Raw genomic sequence first — 18,582 nt, 5'->3', positions numbered from 1 at the left:
GCTGGTGCTTTATCTACTGCACCACCTAGCTGCCCCCAGGAGTAAATGAATTTTAGATGGTTATCACTGTTTTCAGATGCTAGATACTGCCATTTCCAGAGCTGGAGGATTAAGAAAGGAGTAACTCTAGATTCAGCCTTCTTCTGTCCTGAAAAGTCTTTTGTGGGTCAGATTCCATTGATTTTCAAACCCGTACCTGCCAAAACCACATTATTTACATAAGTATGAATGAAAAGGGCCAATCCCACGTACCCTTGATACTGTCCCTTCTTGTATTCTCTAGCAGATTGCCCCCACAGTCACTCCTCATCTTTTTCTAATCTTCACTTCCTATTTATTTGTTCCTTCTCTGCTGCCTACAAATACATCTAAGGTTTTTTATTTCTGAAAACACAAAACAAAACCCTTACTAGATTCTACCATTTCCTTAAGATTTCACTATCTGTCTCTTCCTTTTCAGAGCCAAATCCCTAGAAAAGCTCTTTATATCCATAGGTTTAGCTTTATTTTTTGTGTAGTCATTTTCAGTTGTATTGCACTCTTTGTGACACCCTTTGGGGTTTTCTTGACAGAGATACTGGAGTGATTTGGCATTTTCATCTCCAGCTTATTTTACAAATGAGGAAACTGAGGGAATCATGGTTAAGTGATTTACCTAGGGTAACACAGCTAGTAAGTGTCTGAGGCCAAATTTGAACTCAGGAAGATGAGTCTTCCTGACTCTAGGCCCAGCACCCTATCCTTTGTGGCATTGTCCCAGACTCCACTTTGCTTCTTATCAGTCTTTTGCCACCTGCTTTCTGACTTTATCATCCAGTTTCAAATTGCTGTCTCCAAATTATCAATGATCAGGTTGATGCATTTTCTTAGCCAGCTTGGTCACTAAGGCTGACTTGCTTAGTGGGATGGGGGAACCCTCTTGACTCTGCCCAAAAGTAGCTATGCTTCAGTAGCCTTAATGGGAGTGATTCTGTACCCCTCTAAGCATGGAGAGCTCCTGGTAGATAGTTCCTATCAATCTTGCCCAACACCATCCCTGGCCCTAGGCATTTATATCTACCTTTACAGTAAACATTATGATTTGTGCATCACTCCTGACTGGACCCGAGTTATTGGAGGCACTGGCATGTCAAGTCTTGACAAGCATTTCAAACTCAGCACATGTAAAACCAAACTCATTATCCTTTCCCCTGCTTCTGCCTTTCTTTCAAAATTTCCTGTTTCTGTCAAGGACACTCCCATTGTTTTGATCACCTAGGTTTGCAGCTTTAGCATTATCATTGATTTCTTTTTTTTTCCTGAATAGAATTTTATTTTCCAAAATATATGTAAAAACAAATTTTGACATCAATTTTTTAAAACTTTGTTTTCCAACTTCTCTTCCTCCCTCCTTTCCCACCCCCCCCCCACCCACAAGAACTCAAGCAATTCAAAATAAGTTATACATGAGTAGTCATGGAAAACATTCCCATGTCAGCTAGGTTGTGAGAGAAAACAGTCAAAAAACAAAGCTTCAGATTAAGGATTTGTTAAAAACAAACAACCAAAAATAATTGTTTCCATCTGTTTTCAGATACTATCAGTTCTTTCTCTGTAGATGGATTGTAATTTTCAAAAGTCCTTCAGGGTTATATTGGATCACTGCCTTGCTGAAAATAACCACATGCTTCCCAGCAGATCATCTTACACTATTGCTATTATTTTGTATATAGTAGGTTTCACTCTGCTTCAGTTCATGTAGGTCTTTCCAGGTTTTTCTGATAGTATCCTGTTCATCATAACCTGTATATAGTACCTTAAACTTGACAAAGAATTTTCTTCACAATAGCCCAGCAAAGTAGGTACCATACATTTTGCCATTATAATCAATAATCATAACTATTTCCCTCCATCGTATTCCCTTCCCATGATATTTACTCTATTTTCTATCTTCTTTTAACCTATTCCTTCTCAAAAGTGTTTTATTTCTGACCGTCCCCTCCCCCGTTCTATACTCCCTTTTTTCACCCTTCCCTCCTTATCCTCTTCCTCTCCTACTTTCCTGTAGGGTTAAATAGATTACTCCTCCCAATTGGGTGTGAATGTTATTCCCTCCTTGAGCCCAGTCTGATGAGATTAAGGTCTTTGAGCTAATTCTGTTCTAAATTTTTCTTCCTCCTTCCGTCCTCAATCTTCCCTATGAAATCAAGCAATTCAATATGTCATACTTGTGCAGTAATGCAGATCATCTTCACCTTCCTTGAAAGTGTTTTGCTTTGTACTGCTCTCTCCCCCAATCTGTCCTTCAATCATTCCCCTCTTCTACCCCGTCCCTTATGTCTCTCCCCTCCCTCAGGGCAAAAATATATTACTATACCTACTTGAGTATGTATGTTATTCCCTCTTTGAGACAATTCTGATGATATTAAGGTTCACTCACTCCCCTACTCCTTCCCCCTCTTCCCCTCCCCTCTATAAACTTTTTTCTTGTTTCCTTCATGTGAACTACCTCTCCCCAGATTATCTCTCCCCTTCCTCTTCCCCAAGTCTATTCCTCCTACACCTTGACCCTATTTTAAAGATGTCATCATGGATTAGCTAGGTGGCACAGTGGACAAAGCACCAGCCATGGACCCAGGAGGCCCCAAGCCCAAAACTGGCCCCAGACATAAGACACCCCACCCTGTTTTCCCCACAAAGAACAAAACATAAATGCTTTACAGATATCATCCCTTCATATTCAGTTCAGACCTGTGTCTTCTGTGAATTCTTTACTGAGCTAGTTATTATGGGTCAAAAGTATCCTCTTCCCATGTAGGAATGTAAACAGTTTGATCTTCTAATATCCCTGATGAAGTCTTTTTCCTGTTTACCTTTTTATGCTTCTCCAGGGTTTTGTATTTGAAAGTTAAATTTTCTATTCAGTTCAGGTCTTTTCATAGCAAATGCCTGAAAGTCCTCTTTTTCATTGAAGTCCCACTTTTTCCTCTGAAAGATTTTAATCAGTTTTTCTGGGTACAGGATTCTTGGCTGTAGTCCCAGTTCCTTTGCCCTCTGGAATATTATATTTTATGTTCTTTGGTCCTTTAATGTAGATGCTGCTAGATCCTATTTCAGCCTTATTGGAGCTCCACAGTATTTGAATTCCTTTTTTCTAGCTGCCTGCAGTATTTTCTCCTTGACCTAGAACTCTGGAATTTGGATATAATATTTCTGGGGGTTTTCCTTTTGGGATCACTTTCAGGAGGTGATTGGTGTATTCTTTCAATTTCTATTTTGCCTTCTGCTTCTAGAATATCAGGGCAATTTCCCCTCACAATCTCTTGGAAGATGGTTTCTAAGCTCTTATTTTGGTCATGATTTTCAGGTAGTCTAGTGATTTTCAGATTGTCTCTCCTGGATCTGTTTTCCAGGTCAGCTGTTTTTCCAAGGAGATATTTTATGTTGCCCTCTATTTTTTTTATTCAGTTGGATTTGCTTTACTGTGTCTTGATTTCTCATAAGGTCACTAGCTTCCATTTGTTCAATCCTAATTCTTAGGCAATTATTTTCTTGAGAGAGCTTTTCTATTTCTTTTCCCATTTGGCTTTTCAAACTGTTGACTTTTTTCTCATGACTTTTCTTCATTACTCTCATTTCTTTTTCCATTCTTTACTCAATCTCTCTAAATCTTCCTTCTATCTCCCCTACTTTCTCTTCAAAGTCCCTTTTGAGCACTTGCATGGCCTGAGACCAATTCATATTTTTCTTGGAAGCTTTGAATGTTGGAGCTTTGACCCTGTTATCTTCTTCTTCTGAGGGTGTATTGTGTTCTACCTTTCTCCCAAAGAAGTTTTTGATGGTCTGATGTTTTCTCTGCTTACTCCTGGCTTTTAACTTACTTCTTGGCTTTTAACTCCTTCTTAAAGTGTAGCACTGCTTCCAGGACACACTGTTTGAACTACAGCATGGCCCATGGGGTGATTCTATCATTGATTTCTTATTCTCTCTTGCTTCATTTATCTATTCAATTACCACATCTAATCTAACTACAGAGCATATTTTACTTCCATTTCATTATCTCTACTTAGTCTAAACCTTAACCTTTGACACAGGTTATTGCAACCACCTAATTTGTCAATCAATGGACAAACTTTTGTAAGCACTTGCCTTACATCAGTTATTATACTAAACTCTGGGGATACAAAAACAGTTTTCAATTAGCTATGCAAATACAATATACAATGTATATAGAAAGTAATCTCAAGGGGCAGCTAGGTGGCACAATGCATAGAGCACCAGCCCTGGAGTCAGGAGGACCTGAGTTCAAATCTGGCCTCAGACACTTAACACTTACTAGCTGTGTGACCCTGGGAAAATCACTTAACCCCAGTTGCCCCACAAAACCAAACCAAACCAAACCAAACCAAAAAACAAAACAAAAGTAATCTCAGAGAGAAGTGAATTGGGGGTGGGGTTGGGGGATTGGGCAGGGAAAGAAGGCAAGAATACTAGAAAAGGCCTGCCAAAGATAGGATTTGAGCTTTGAGCTGAGTCTTAATAAAACCAGGAACACTATGAAACAAAGATGAGGAAAGAGAGTTCCATGCACTTACTGGGTTAGCCATTGTAATTCATGGAATGAAGAGATGAAGAATTTTGCATGCTGAAGAGCAAATAGAACAATGTAGTTAGATCATAGAGTGCATTGAGGAAAGTCCAGCATGAGAAGACTGGAGAGGTAGGAACAGACCAAGTTATAAAGGACTTTGATTGCCAGGGGATGTTATATTCCAATCCATTTTCCACATGGCCATTAAAGAAGCCAGAATTCTGATGAGTTGGCCACAAAACCTGAATGCCAAACACAGTTATCTAAAACTTAGCTTCTTAACCTATTATGTTATCATATTACTTCTAAGTAATAAATTTCAGTGGCTCTCGATTAACTCCAGAATTAAATGTAACATGTTTTGTTTGATTTTTCAAACCTTTCATAATTCATCACCTTTTGATTTTACAGTCTCCTCAAATCTTATTCATCTAAACATTACAATTCAGCCAAGTTAGTCTATTTACTGTTTATTTCATACAATAAGCTACATCTTAACTCTGCCTTTGTACTGGCTGTCCTCCTTCCCTTGTTCCTTCCATGTGACACTCCATCTTACAATCTGTATCTTTATATTGGCTGTCTTTATGCCTGGAATGTTCTCCTTCCTTACCTCCCAGTTTCCATGGAATCCTTTAAGACTTGGCTCAGATTCTATCTTCAGCATGAGAACCTCTTTCTTCCCACTACTGGGGTCTTGCCTCTGAGATTACCTTCCATTTACACTGTATATATCTTATATATACATAGTTATTTTCATTCCTTATCCCCTATTAGAATGGGAGCTCCTTAAATGTAGGGACCCTGTTTTTCCCTTTCTTCATATCTCCCATGCTTAGCACAGTGCCTGGCACATTGTAAGTACTAAAATTCTTTTTAATTGACTGACTGAATACATATGCAGCAAAAGAGCCCTCTGCAGAGAGGAGTCCCATGTATGGCAAGGGTTGTGCTTGTTTGGCTCAAAGGGAGGTAGAGCAGACATCTCTAGTCCTTTTTTCTCCCCACCCTAATTCATGGGATACTTTCATTCCTGCCAGGAGAGGAAGCAGAAATCTGGGCTGGAGATTACTCTCTTCTCCTTAGAGGGGAGGAGTAACAGGCTAGAAGTGTATGTATGTGCTTTCTTCAATATTGGCTATTATCAGGTTTTAGCTCCCTTCTAATTGCTTTGTTTTTTTCTGGGGGGAAGGACCTCAAACTCTATATCCAAGGCTTTATCCCTTTCCCACCATCATATCAGTTCCACAATAAACATAGAGTGATAATAAAGAAACTCATTTATTCAAATAATAGAAGAACAGGTATTAGAGAAGAGATACATAGGAGAATAAATGCAAGCAATACAGAATGAAGGAGCTCTCTCATTGGGAGCAAGATAACTCAGCTCAACAGAGAGTCTAGTGAACAGAAAGTAAAATGCAAAGTTGTGCCAAGATCAAGGAAAGGCATAAAAGGTAAATTATTAATGTCATTTTTGTTGGGAAAATTATTTTAATCATAAAATTGAATATTTTTCAAAATATAAAAACAAAAATTTAAATCTAAAGAATACACACAATTCTTTGAACATTTCTAAGTTTCTCTCTGAATCAAAAGCTCATCTTTTGAACAATACTATTCTAGTGATGTTTTATGACTCTGGGAGTTATGAAATAACATAATCCTTGAAGAATTAAACTTGAGGGTCACTCACAGGTCAATGGAGAGGTGGTTAATACATGTAAGAAGGTAGCAGTAATATAATTTAAGAATAATTGGACTCCTTGAAGAACACAATTTTAAAAAATGCTTGACCTCAATATTTCAAGAAAATATAAATGAAAACTTCCTAGATCAGTTAGAACCAGAGCACAAAATAAAGACAGAAAGATTCCACTAATTGCCTTTGAAAAGAATGAAAAAAAATCCCATGAATGGCATAGTCAAAATTCATATCTTGCCCATCAAAGAATACGTATTGTAAGCATCCAAAACCAGTTCAAATATCAAAGGATTATAGCCAGAATCAGAAAAAATCTGCCATCTTCTACTAAAAACCAGAGGATCTTGGAATACAATTTTCCAAAAGACAAGAGATATAGGTTTACAAACAAGTATAACTTTTTCTGAAAACCTGACTATAATCCTGGAGGGACAAAAATTTATTTTTAATAGAATAGGGGACTTTAATGGAATAAAGGACTTTCCATTTCTGATGAAAAGGCCAGAGCTGAGAAGAATCTTTGAAATATATATTTAAGAGTCCAGAGAAACCTTTAAAGGTAAATTTATTTGACCAATTGGAAGGGGATGTAGGATAATATAGTTTTAACATTCTATTTGGAGGAGAAGCAAGTGACAGTTCAGAACCATATCTCCTTTCTTTCTTTCTTTTTTTTTTGTGGGGCAATGAGGGTTAAGTGACTTGTCCAGGGTCACACGGCTAGTAAGTGTCAAGTGTCTGAGGTCGGATTTGAACTCAGGTCCTCCTGAATCCAAGGCCTGTGCTTTATCCACTGTGTCACCAAGCTGCCCCAGAACCATAATATCTTCAAAGAGTGTTGATAGACAAGAAAAACAGAGGTCCTAGAGGTTGACTGGTTCTGTCCAGAGAGTTAAAAGTGAAGAGAAGGCAAAAGTAGAAATATAATAGTATAGAAGTTGGGGAATATGCATTTTTTCCTATTTGGAATATATGAAAAGAATATATAAACATGGAGGAAGAAATTGGAGAGTGGGCATCAGGTAAATCTTACTTTAATATTAAAAATGGAATGTTAAATGCACATACCTTGGTGAAGAAGTGTATCACACTCAACAGATAAATAAGCAGAGGTGGGGGTGTTAAGAGAAAAGGGAGGGAGAGGATTCTGGGAAGATCACAAAATAGGTCAGAAAACTTTTAGCTCTCCAAATTTCCTCCATACAGAAAGACAGAATATCACATCAGAGCAACAGAAATAAACACGGGGTAAAGCAGTTATCCCCCTAAGACAATTTGAGAAGACCTCAGGAAAGACTCAACCTCTAGGGGCAGCCTGAGTGAAGTGCAAACACCTCCAGGCTGACTTTGCAGAATCAACAAACAAAAACTCTTAGAGCAACTGGATTGAGAGGCAGCCTCAGCCTCAGAAACTTTCATTTTGGTAGATGGTGTGGGGGTCTGACAGCCAAATAGGAGAAGATTGAAAGACTCCACTGTCAAGGGACACTAAGTGCAGCTGTACTGACCAGGCATCCCAGGCTGTGACTGTGGGGAGAAGGAGTTAGTACACACCTGGTGAGTGCAGTGGTGAGGAGAAGGAACCCTGTTGGCTGTGGGCACTTGCAGGAGAGCAGAGTTCCTGGTTTCAGTTCCAGAGCAGAGAGGACAGCTGTAGTTTGCAGCCACCAGAGGGACCACATGGAGCAAGATCATCTGCGGGACAGTGTGGCTGTGAGCCCTAGCCATGGCTTAGGAGTGGAGAGGAGAGCCCAAGGTTGGTCTCCAAGACAGACTTCAGAAAATAACTGATAAAAATAAAATAAAACAAACAAACAAAAAAGAGTAAGCAAAGGAGAAAGAACCCAACCATAGATAGTTACTATGGAGATAGAGAAGATCTGAGTTCATATTCTGAGGAAGATAATGGAGCTAAAAAAGCCACTCCTTTTTCAATAAGAAAAGTCAAACAGTCCCAAGAACAAAGAGTTCTTGGAAGAACTTAAAAAGGATTTTAAAAATCAAATAAGAGAAAGAGAGGAAAAATTAGAAAAAAAAAATAAGAGCAACCAAAGAAAAGAAAGAAAATTATGAAAATAAAGTCAACTGACTTAAAATAGAGAATCAAAAACTTAAGGAAGAAAATAATTCCTTAAAAACTAGAATTAAGCAAGAGGAAGCTAATGATATTCTAAGACACCAAAAAATTATAAAACAAAACCAAAAGAATGAAAAAATAGAAGAGATAGTGATATGTCTCATCAGAAAAAAAAGTGATCTGGAGAACAGATTGAAGAGAAATAATATAGGAATAGTCATACTATCTGAAAATTATGATAAAAAAGAATCTTGATACAATATTACAAGAAATTACCAAGGAAAATTGCCCTGAAGTTCTAGAAAAAGAAAGCAAATCAGAAATAGAAAAAAATCTACTGACTTACACCTGAAAGAGTTTGCAGGAGGAAAACTTACAGGAATATCATAGTCAAATTTCAAAGCTCTCAGGTTAAGGAGAAAACAGTGGAAGCAACAAGAAAGAAAATCATTTAAATTTCATGGAGCAACAATAAGGATTACACAAGACCTAGAAGCTGCTACATTGAAGAACTGTAGGACTTGGAATACTATATTCCACAGAGCAAAAGAGTTGGGGTTATTACTAAGGGTAATTTACCCAGCAAAGTTAAGTATAAACCTGAATGGAAAAAAAAAGGCATCCAATGAATTGAAAGGCTTTCAGTTTTTTGTGACAACTCTCCTCCCCCAAACTTAAGGAAAAATTCAACATATAACATACAAGAGAAATATAAGGTAAACATTAAAAACCAATTATGATGGACTCAATAAACTCAAAGTATGTGACAAAGTTATTTTTCTTTTCTTGTATGTAAGTTTAAAATAAAGTTTTAAAATTGCCGAAAGAAAAAAAAATGGAAAAAATGAGAGAGGAGAATACTTAGGAGGGAATACTCACAGATAAAACAAACTTTTTTATCCTGAAGAAGAGATTAAAGGGGAAAGGGAAAGAAAATAACAAAAACATAATAGGGGTTTAGTGGATTACCTTACAGACAATTGGAGAATAGCTAAACAAATTGTATATTAATCTAATGGGATATTATTATGCTATAATGACAAAAGATGATTTCAGATAATACTGGTTAGTAGAAAACAATATAAAGCCAAGTGAGCAGTACCAAAATAATTTACACAAGGATATCAACATGATAAAAATTTTAAAAAGATGTAAGATCTCTGCTCAAAATAATGACCAATCATGTTTTAATAGGATCTATGAGGAAGTATGTTACTCACTTCCCGAATAGAGAGGTGATGGACATAAAGTGTTGAGTTTTTACATTAGCACTATGCGGATTTGTTTTGCTTGATTATATTTATTTATTACAAATTGCTTCTTTCCTTTCCTTTTCATCCTCTTAGTTAATGAGAGAGGGAGATTAGAGGTTAGCAATAGTAATGCAAAACAGGAGATTGTAATTTTTTTAAAAAAGCATAGAATAGAACTGAAAAGAGTTCAGAAAGAAGCACAGTTTTGAAAGTAATCCATAGACTTTACTATATGCTTAAAAAACCTAAGAGTTGTGAAATGAAGACAAAGTTTCATATAGAATACTATTTTCATGTTCTACTGTATATAAGTAAATGCTCTCTTTTTCAATATTTGAAAGTTGAAATAAAAACAAAATAAAAAAGAACTACAAGTGTTACAAAATTATAATGGCCAACCTGGAAAAATGAAAAGGAATCTGTCTGTTTCTTTGAAGAAGTGGGGAAAAAGGGAGAAGGACTATGGCTGTGTAACACAGCATATATGATGTCAACAGTCTTTGATCTGTTGATTAGTTTTGTTGAACTGTTTCTCCCTATTTTTCTTTCATTGTTACAAGGGATTCTTATATTCTGCTCTCTGAGGGAGAGGAAGGAGCAAGTTGGGAAATGTAGGTGATATAAAAACAAAAGATGTCAAAAGTTCTTTCGTGGATACATTTTCTATGATCCCAGCCCACTCTCAAAAAGCTCCTAAAACTGTAATTATGAACTGGAGGTAGAGCAATTATAGTTTACTCTATAGCACAAGAAAGTGAGAAGCTTGACAAAATAAAAACTTTATGAATTAACATTGGAGAATGCTAATTCTTATTGCACTCAGCACTCCTTTAACTCTCTCCATGTTCTGGAAGAGATATAAACCAGTCCATGGGTTGTGCCTTGGACCCCACATAATGAATTCTCTCCTGCTATAGAGATTCTGATAGCACAATCTCCTGCTATTCATGTTTTACCCCATTGCAATTAGCAGTAGACAGTTTTTTTTTCTGTCTAGCCAACTGAATAGGGAGGAGCAGACCAGGCTTCCTTCTACCTAAATTGGTTAGACTCTGCCCACAACACCCATTCATTCTTCCCCAATCCTTCAAAAAGGGGGAAGATATTGCTTTAGCCTAACTGGAGAAAGAAAGGACAGGAACCTGGGAAAGAATTGGGATCATGGGCCAATATTAGTGGTTTAACAAATTCTGAAGAAAATGGGGCTGAAATCCATTTGGGGCCAGTCTTATGGCCCAAGAAAATATTTTGGTTAGGAACTGAGGCTTGCGAAAAGTAAATCTCCCAATGTTGTAGGAAGTTGAGACAGCTTTATAATTGAACACTGAGGTGGATGGGGGTACTCACAATTAAAAGGGTAGGAATTCCAACATAAATGATTGGGAAATGTTAAGAAAAAATGCTAAAATACCAGATTCCAAGAGAAAGAAAATACAATTTAAAACCTGGAGCACAAGCAGATAAATCAACAGAAATTAGAAGGAAGCGTGAGTGTGAAATCATCCAAGAGATCACACAGTTCTCTTAACAAAATACTGCAAGACTAAGGAAATTGAGCCAAAACTTAACACATCAAAGAACTCTGTGCCATCCCAGAATACACAAAATAATAATAAGACACTTCAGAATGGTTTAAAAAAAACCAACAACCACAAGAGAAGAAATTAGAAGGAAACAATTATCATAACTTATAGACTTCACAGAAGAAATAATTAAAAAAAATTTTTTTAAAAACCCTTGAATTCATAGTGCCAAGAATCTCCAAAGAATTGAAGAGAGAAAACTGATTTGGATCTCAAAAATATTGAAGTGAAGATCAACATGGAAAAAGAGAAGCAAAAGGCATGTGTTAAAAGAACACATGATTGCCATATAAATGAAAGTCATCTACTTCAGACAGAATGTTCATAAATAACTTAATGATTATAGGTTTCCCAGAGAAACATTTAAAATTTAAAAAACCTAAGCATCAAAAATGCAGGAAATAATACAAGAAAATTACTATGGATTTCTGAAAAATGAAAAAAGGACCAAAGATTCCACAGATTGCTTCTAGAAAATAAAACCAACACCTACGTTTCAAATTTCAAGACACATGGCAATTAACCTCAGAAGAAATATCTTTAAAGAATTTTTTTTTTTTTTGGTGAGGCAATTGGGGTTAAGTGACTTGCCTAGGGTCACACAGCTAATTAAGTGTTGTGTCTGAGGCTGGATTTGAACTCAGGTCCTCCTGACTCCAGGGCCAGTGCTCTATCCACTGTGTCACCTAGCTGCCCCTTTCTTTTTTCTTTTTCTTTTTTTCTTCCTTCCTTCCTTCCTTCCTTCCTTCCTTCCTTCCTTCCTTCCTTCCTTCCTTCCTTCCTTCCTTCCTTTCTTTCTTTCTTTTTTTTTTTGTGGGGCAATGAGGGTTAAGTGACTTGCCCAGGGTCACACAGCTAGTAAGTGTCAAGTGTCTGAGGCCAGATTTGAACTCAGGTACTCTTGAATCCAGGGCCAGTGCTTTATCCACTGTGCCACCTAGCTGCTCCTTAAAGAAATATTAAGGGAACTTTTAATAGCACAAAAATATTCTTATACTTGAAACTGGAGAAGGGAATAGAATAGTATTCAAAAAATGCAAAGAAGCACAGCATGCTACTCAAAATTTTATCTTATAACTGAATGACTAATTGTCAGTTTAAAAAATGACCTTCAGTAGTAGAGAAAAATTTGAGGAATTTCTGAAAAACAATAACAAATAGATGTGGTTTGAGTTTTTATTAAAAATAACCCAAATAACAGAATTAGATGAGTAAAATTACCAGTTATGGTTAAGAAATGAAATAAATTACCCCATCTCTAAATACTATTTTTAAAAGAGAAAAAAAATACCTATGTTTTTTTTTTTTTTTGCAGGACAATGGGGGTTAAGTGACTTGCCCAGGGTCAAGTGTCTGAGGCCCGATTTGAACTCAGGTACTCCTGAATCCAGGGCCAGTGCTTTATCCACTGTGCCACCTAGATGCCCCCTATAAATATATTTTTAAAAAAGAAAGTGAATAAGATAAAACAAATAACTCCTGGATTGTGTCTGTAGGAGCCAGGAGATAACTGAATTAAGAGTACCAATGGAGGGAATAACCTTCATGATTGTTTTGAAAAAGTTTAAGGAATTGAGGAGAGGACCTGACAGAGTTTAGAGTTGGGAAGTTGGGAGCTCTAGAAGTTATAATGGAGTTGAAAAAATGGGTCAGGTACTATATTAATTTAAAAAGTTAAGTATGATAGAAGTTGGGAGATACAGCACAAAGGGGAAGGAGAGACCAAGATCAAAACAGAGAGACAGAGACAGAGAAACACATGGAGAAAAACACAGGGAGAGAGACAAAGAGACAGAGAAAGAGAAACAGAGAAACAGGCAGAGACAGAGAGACAGAGATACACAGAAAGACAGAAACACAGAGAGAAACAAAGAAAGAGAAGCAGGAAAATACACATAGATTGAATAGACCTAAAACAAGAAAGGTAATCAAGAGAAGGTGGTTAAGTAACGGTCTGGAAGTAACAGTGGGGAACAAGTTGAGAATACCTACTTTTCCTCTTGGTTCAGTGAGTCTGGGAGAGGTGGAGATGTGGCCATAATTAAAAAAAAATTAAAAAAGGATGGGGCAAGTGATGAGTGAACCAAGTTAGAGTGGGAATAAAGAGTAGTTTGGGCAATAAGACTTAATGCCAAGTGTGGTAGAGCTAAAATGACAGAAGGTAGATTGATGAGGGTCCCTGGGAAAACCAAACCAATTGAAGATTTACAGAGTTCTTCCTTTCCAGAGTATGTGCCTCCAGGATTTTCTTCAATAATGTCTCAGCTCACAGGTAACAGGACTTCCAGCCTTTAAAGAACAAAGGAACAAAAAGTTGCAGAATAGACATAAAATTTTAAAGCTGGAAGGAATCCTCTTACTTTATGGATAAAGAAACTGAGGTGATGGTGTATGCGGAATTATACCTAGGTTATTTAGTGCCAAATCCAGTGTTCTTTCCCTTTTGTATACAGGGTAAGGACCTATAGATGCCTACAAGAAGCCAATTATCTTTTTTCCTTTTTCCTAACATTTTAGGGAAATTTTATTGATATAATTGTTTTGTTAACAATAAAGGACACTAATGTGAAGTATAAGTTTAAGTCATTACAAAAAAAAATTCACCACCCATTTTAATGGGTTATTTCCTTGAAGAATTATAATTCACTTTGTCAGAACTTGTTATTCCATATTTAGCAGTAAATTCCATTTTTGATTAACCACAGGTGACAACCCATAGCAAAGCTTTCATCCTTTCTATCCAATGGAAAATGGAACAAACAATTATTTGAGAAAAGAAGAAAAAGAAAAGTAAAGAGGCATTAATCTTAAGGAACTTGAGAACACAAAGTCTGTACTTTTAACGAATTCATAAGGGGGTATTCCAATTTAATCTCTATAACAGAAGAGGGTAAAAGAAGCTAAAATATTAGTAGAATTATATTCTCTGAGTGAATAGCTTCCAGCTTCACTCCTAAAAATGTGGAAGGAGAATGCACGCAGGACACTTTTCTCCATTTTCCCATTCCCATCCCAACACTTATTCTCCCTAGTTCCACTTTAGTTTGTGGGAGCATTTTCCGCCTGCTCAAGGTTCCATCAATGTATGAGATGCACCCTACTCTCAGGGATGGGGAAATAAGAATTTTATATTAATTCATATAAGGGAGAAATTCCTTCTTGGAAAAGAACTTAATGCAGAAGGACAAGATAAAAATTTAGAAAAGAAATTGACTTGGCATGAATACATAAGGAATCCTTTTCCTCTATGAGTGAAGCAGATAAAAGACACTCATGAAAGACAGGGGGTATGTTTACTTTTCTAAACAGAGAAGTTATGCTACATTACACTAGAAGGAACTAGGTGGTAGGTGCACTGTATAGAGCACTGGACGTGGAGTTGGGAAGGCTAAAGTTCAAATCCATCCTATAACAGCCCCCTGCCTCCAAGGATTGTAATGAAGATCAAATGACTAACCATGTGATCCTGTGCAATTCACTTAACTATGTTTCCTCATCTGTAAAATGGGGATAATCGATTTGTTTTTTCCTCATATTTAAATTTATTCTTAATTTCTATTCTTGTTCTGTGAGGAAAGAGTTGGCTAATCATAGAAAAGTCAGATCCTACCATGCTGATGGCTAAAAAGAACATATCTGTTCCTTTATTTGACCAGGGTTTAGAATAATAATTTTTCCTAAAGTTGGAATATGTTGTGGAGAATCTTTCAAAAATGGGATAATTTTCTTCAGTAACACATGATCCTTTTGTTCTTAAAACTTCTACAGTGAAACTTTGTTCATCCAGAATAAAAGAGCCACTTTTACATGAGGAACAAATAAAAGGTTTTCATTGCTCTCTTCCTTCATTTCTTCAACATTCTCTTCAGCATCAGGACCAATTTTCTTTTATATTTAACATTTCTTATTAAAATGTGTTATGACTTTTAAAAATCAAATCCTAAAATAATACAACCATGAATTTCTTTTTTCCTTTTCAGTCTGAGTAGTTCAAAGCATTTTACTACCTTGCCCTTAAAACTATACCCCTCTTTCTTTTTCTTCAAAATGGTTCTTCCTATCTTGCCTAGCATAGAAGTGTAGCAACCACTCTCAGGTTTGACTGCAGTGTTGATTGACATAAAATCTTTGATCTGATCCATATACAACTTGTCTTGATTTACTCCTCCTTAGGCAGCTTGGTGGCCCCTACTCTCTCAGTGACTCACAATATTGGTCTGGGACTTAGTGTGGACACCTGATTCACTTTAGTCCTACTGAATTTTATAATTCCCAAACTCAAGGGATCCACCAGTTTAAGCCTCCCCTAGTAACAGGGATTAAAGGAGTGCACCACCATGCTGGCCATAAAATACTGCTAAGGGGTAGGGAGGATAAAGGAGAATATTATGTTCTTTGGAGGGTGGAGAAATTAGGCTGCAATCTAAGTGGTTCACCCAATTATGAGAGGCTAAAATGTTCCTGCAATTATTATCCTAATAATTAACCTTCTTTTTTAGGTCACAAAACATATTTGCATATTAGCCATGTTGTAAAAGTAAACACAAAATAAAATAAGAAAAATTAGAAAGCAAACAAAAAAGTATGCTTTCTTTCTTTTTTTTCCAAAATATGTGTAAAAACAAATTTTGACATCAATTTTTAAAAACTTTGTGTTCCAAATTCTCTTCCTCCTTCCCTTCCCACTCCCCCACCCACAAGAACTAAAGCAATTCAAAATAAGTTATACATGAGTAGTCATGGAAAACATTCCCCCATTAGCTAGGTTGTGAGAGAAAACAGTTAAAAAACAAAACTTCAGATGAAGGAATTGTCAAAGAAAAAAAAATTTTTTAAATTAAAAAAAATTTTTCAGATATCATCAGTTCTTTCTCTGTAGATGGGTTGCAATTTTCATAAGTCTTTCATCACCTTGCTGAAAATAACCACATGTTTCCCAGCTGATCATTTTACACTATTGTTGTTATTTTGTATATAGTACATTTCACTCTGCTTCAGTTCATATAGGTCTTCCCAGGTTTTTCTGATAGTATCCTGTTCATCATAACCTGTATATAGTACCGTAAACTTGACAAAGAATTTTCTTCACAATAGTCCAGCAAAGTAGGTACCATACATTTTGCCATTATAATCAATCATCATAACTATTTCCCTTCATCCTATTAACTTCCCATGATATTTACTCTATTTTCTATCTTCTTTTAACCTATTCCTCCTCAAAAGTGTTTTACTTCTGACTGTCCCCTCCCCCATTCTGCACTCCCCTTTTCCACCCTTCCCTCCTTATCCTCTTCCCCTCCTACTTACCCGTAGGGTTAAATAGATTACTCCTTCCAATTGGGTGTGAATATTATTCCCTCCTTGAGCCCACTCTAATGAGATTAAGGTCTTTGAGCTAATTCTGTTCTAAATTTTTCTTCCTCCTTCCATCTTCAACCCTCCCTATGAAATCAAGGAATTCAATTTCATACTTGTGCATTTATGCAGAACATCTTCACTTTCCTCGAAAGTGTTTTGCTTTGTACTGCTCTCTCCCCCAATCTGCCCTTCCTTCCTTCCTACCTCTCTTCTCCCCACCCCTTATCTCCCTCCCCTCCCACTTTCCATCAGGGCAAAATATATTACTATACCCACTGGTGTATATATGTTATTCCGTCTTTGAGCCAATTATGATGATATTAAGGTTCACTCACCCCCTTCCTCCTTCTGCCTCTTCCCCTCCCTTCCATAAGCTTTTTTCTTGTTTCTTTCATGTGAACTACCTCTCCCCAGATTATCTCTCCCCTTTCGCCTCCCCCAGTCTATTCCTCCTACCCCTCAACCTTATTTTAAAGATGTCATCATGGGTTAGTTAGGTGGCACAGTGGACAAAGCACCAGCCATGAACCCAGGAGGCCCCAAGCCCAAAACTGGCCCCAGACATAAGACACCCCACCCTGTTTGCCCCACAAAGAAAAAAACATAAATGCTTTACAGATATCATCCCTTCATATTCAGTTCAGACCTGTGTCTTCTGTGAATTCTTTACTGAGCTAGTTATTATGGGTTCAAAGTATTCTCTTCCCATGTAGGAATGTAAACAATTTGATCTTCTAATATCCCTGATGAAGTCTTTTTCCTGTTTACCTTTTTATGCTTCTCTATGGTCTTATATTTGAAAGTCAAATTTTCTATTCAGTTCAGGTCTTTTCATAGCAAATGCCTGAAAGTCCTCTTTTTCATTGAAGTCCCATTTTGTCTTCTGAAAGATTATACAGTTTTGCTGGGTACATGATTCTTGGCTGTAGTCCCAGTTCCTTTGCCCTCTGGAATACCATATTCCATGTCCTCTGGTCCTTTAATGTAGATGCTGCTAGATCCTATTTCAGCCTTATTGGAGCTCCACAGTATTTGAATTCCTTTTTTCTAGCTGCTTGCAATATTTTCTCCTTGGCCTGGGAGCTCTGGAATTTGGCTATGATATTCCTGGAGGTTTTCCTTTTGGGATTTCTTTCAGGAGGTGATTGGTAGATTCTTTCAATTTCTATTTTGCCTTCTGCTTCTAGAATATCAGGGCATTTCCCCCTGATAATCTCTTGGAAGATGCTATCTAAATTTTTATTTTGGTCATGGTTTTCAGGTAGTCCAGTGATTTCCAGATTATCTCTCCTGGATATGTTATCCAGGTCAGTTGTTTTTCCAAGGAGCTATTTCATAATGCCCTCTATTTTTTATTCATTTAGATTGTTATGAACATTTACTATTGCAGATTATGTTTTTAACCTATTCTACTGATCCACCACTCTATTTCTTATTCAGTCACAACTTATGGGACTAAAGAATTGTTCAAAGGCCAACTTCCCTAGTATCTAGGAAAAGTTAATTGTTCATCAGACTAGCCCATATATTTGACTCTCCCTACAACCACTTTACTGAAAAAGGACTGCTCAATTATTCTACTTTCAAAGATTTAATATCAAGAAGCACTGTGGACAAGTGCTACATTTTATGTCTCACCACACATGTGGGTCTTACACACATGTACTTCACATTAGAATTATAATAGTCATGAGTTCATACAGAAACATAGCATAACACATAATAGATAACATTGTATACAGTAGGCCAACAGCACAATTGCATAATGAATAGCACATGCCATCACATAATAGAATATAGGGGTGGCTAGGTGGTGCAGTGGATAAAGCACCGGCCCTGGAGTCAGGAGTACCTGAGTTCAAATCCGGCCTCAGACACTTAACACTTACTAGCTGTGTGACCCTGGGCAAGTCATTTAACCCCAATCGCCTCACTAAAAAAACAAACAAAAAACATAATAGAATATATTATTTATCTAAGTATTAGCATATTAATTTATATAGCAAAGAAACACAACAGCCAGAATATATGACACC

The 18,582-nt window shown here is 36.8% G+C and overlaps 1 protein-coding gene across 1 annotated transcript in view; it reads left to right on the top strand.

Moving 5' to 3' along the window:
• Positions 1 to 7,955: 7,955 nt before the first annotated feature.
• The window catches only part of LOC122747705 (aldehyde oxidase 4-like), a 138,978-nt gene continuing 128,351 nt past the window's right edge, over positions 7,956 to 18,582 (top strand). The window contains exon 1 of the mRNA XM_043993587.1: positions 7,956 to 8,031. Within this exon, the coding sequence (XP_043849522.1) occupies positions 7,956 to 8,031 (76 nt within the window). The remainder of the gene's footprint in view (positions 8,032 to 18,582) is intronic.

The sequence above is a fragment of the Dromiciops gliroides genome, chromosome 3 (genome assembly GCF_019393635.1).
Source record: "Dromiciops gliroides isolate mDroGli1 chromosome 3, mDroGli1.pri, whole genome shotgun sequence".
Classification (NCBI taxonomy): Eukaryota; Metazoa; Chordata; class Mammalia; order Microbiotheria; family Microbiotheriidae; genus Dromiciops; species Dromiciops gliroides.
The sequence above is the reverse complement of the archived record's forward strand: the minus strand, read 5'-3'. Positions and strand labels throughout refer to the sequence as shown.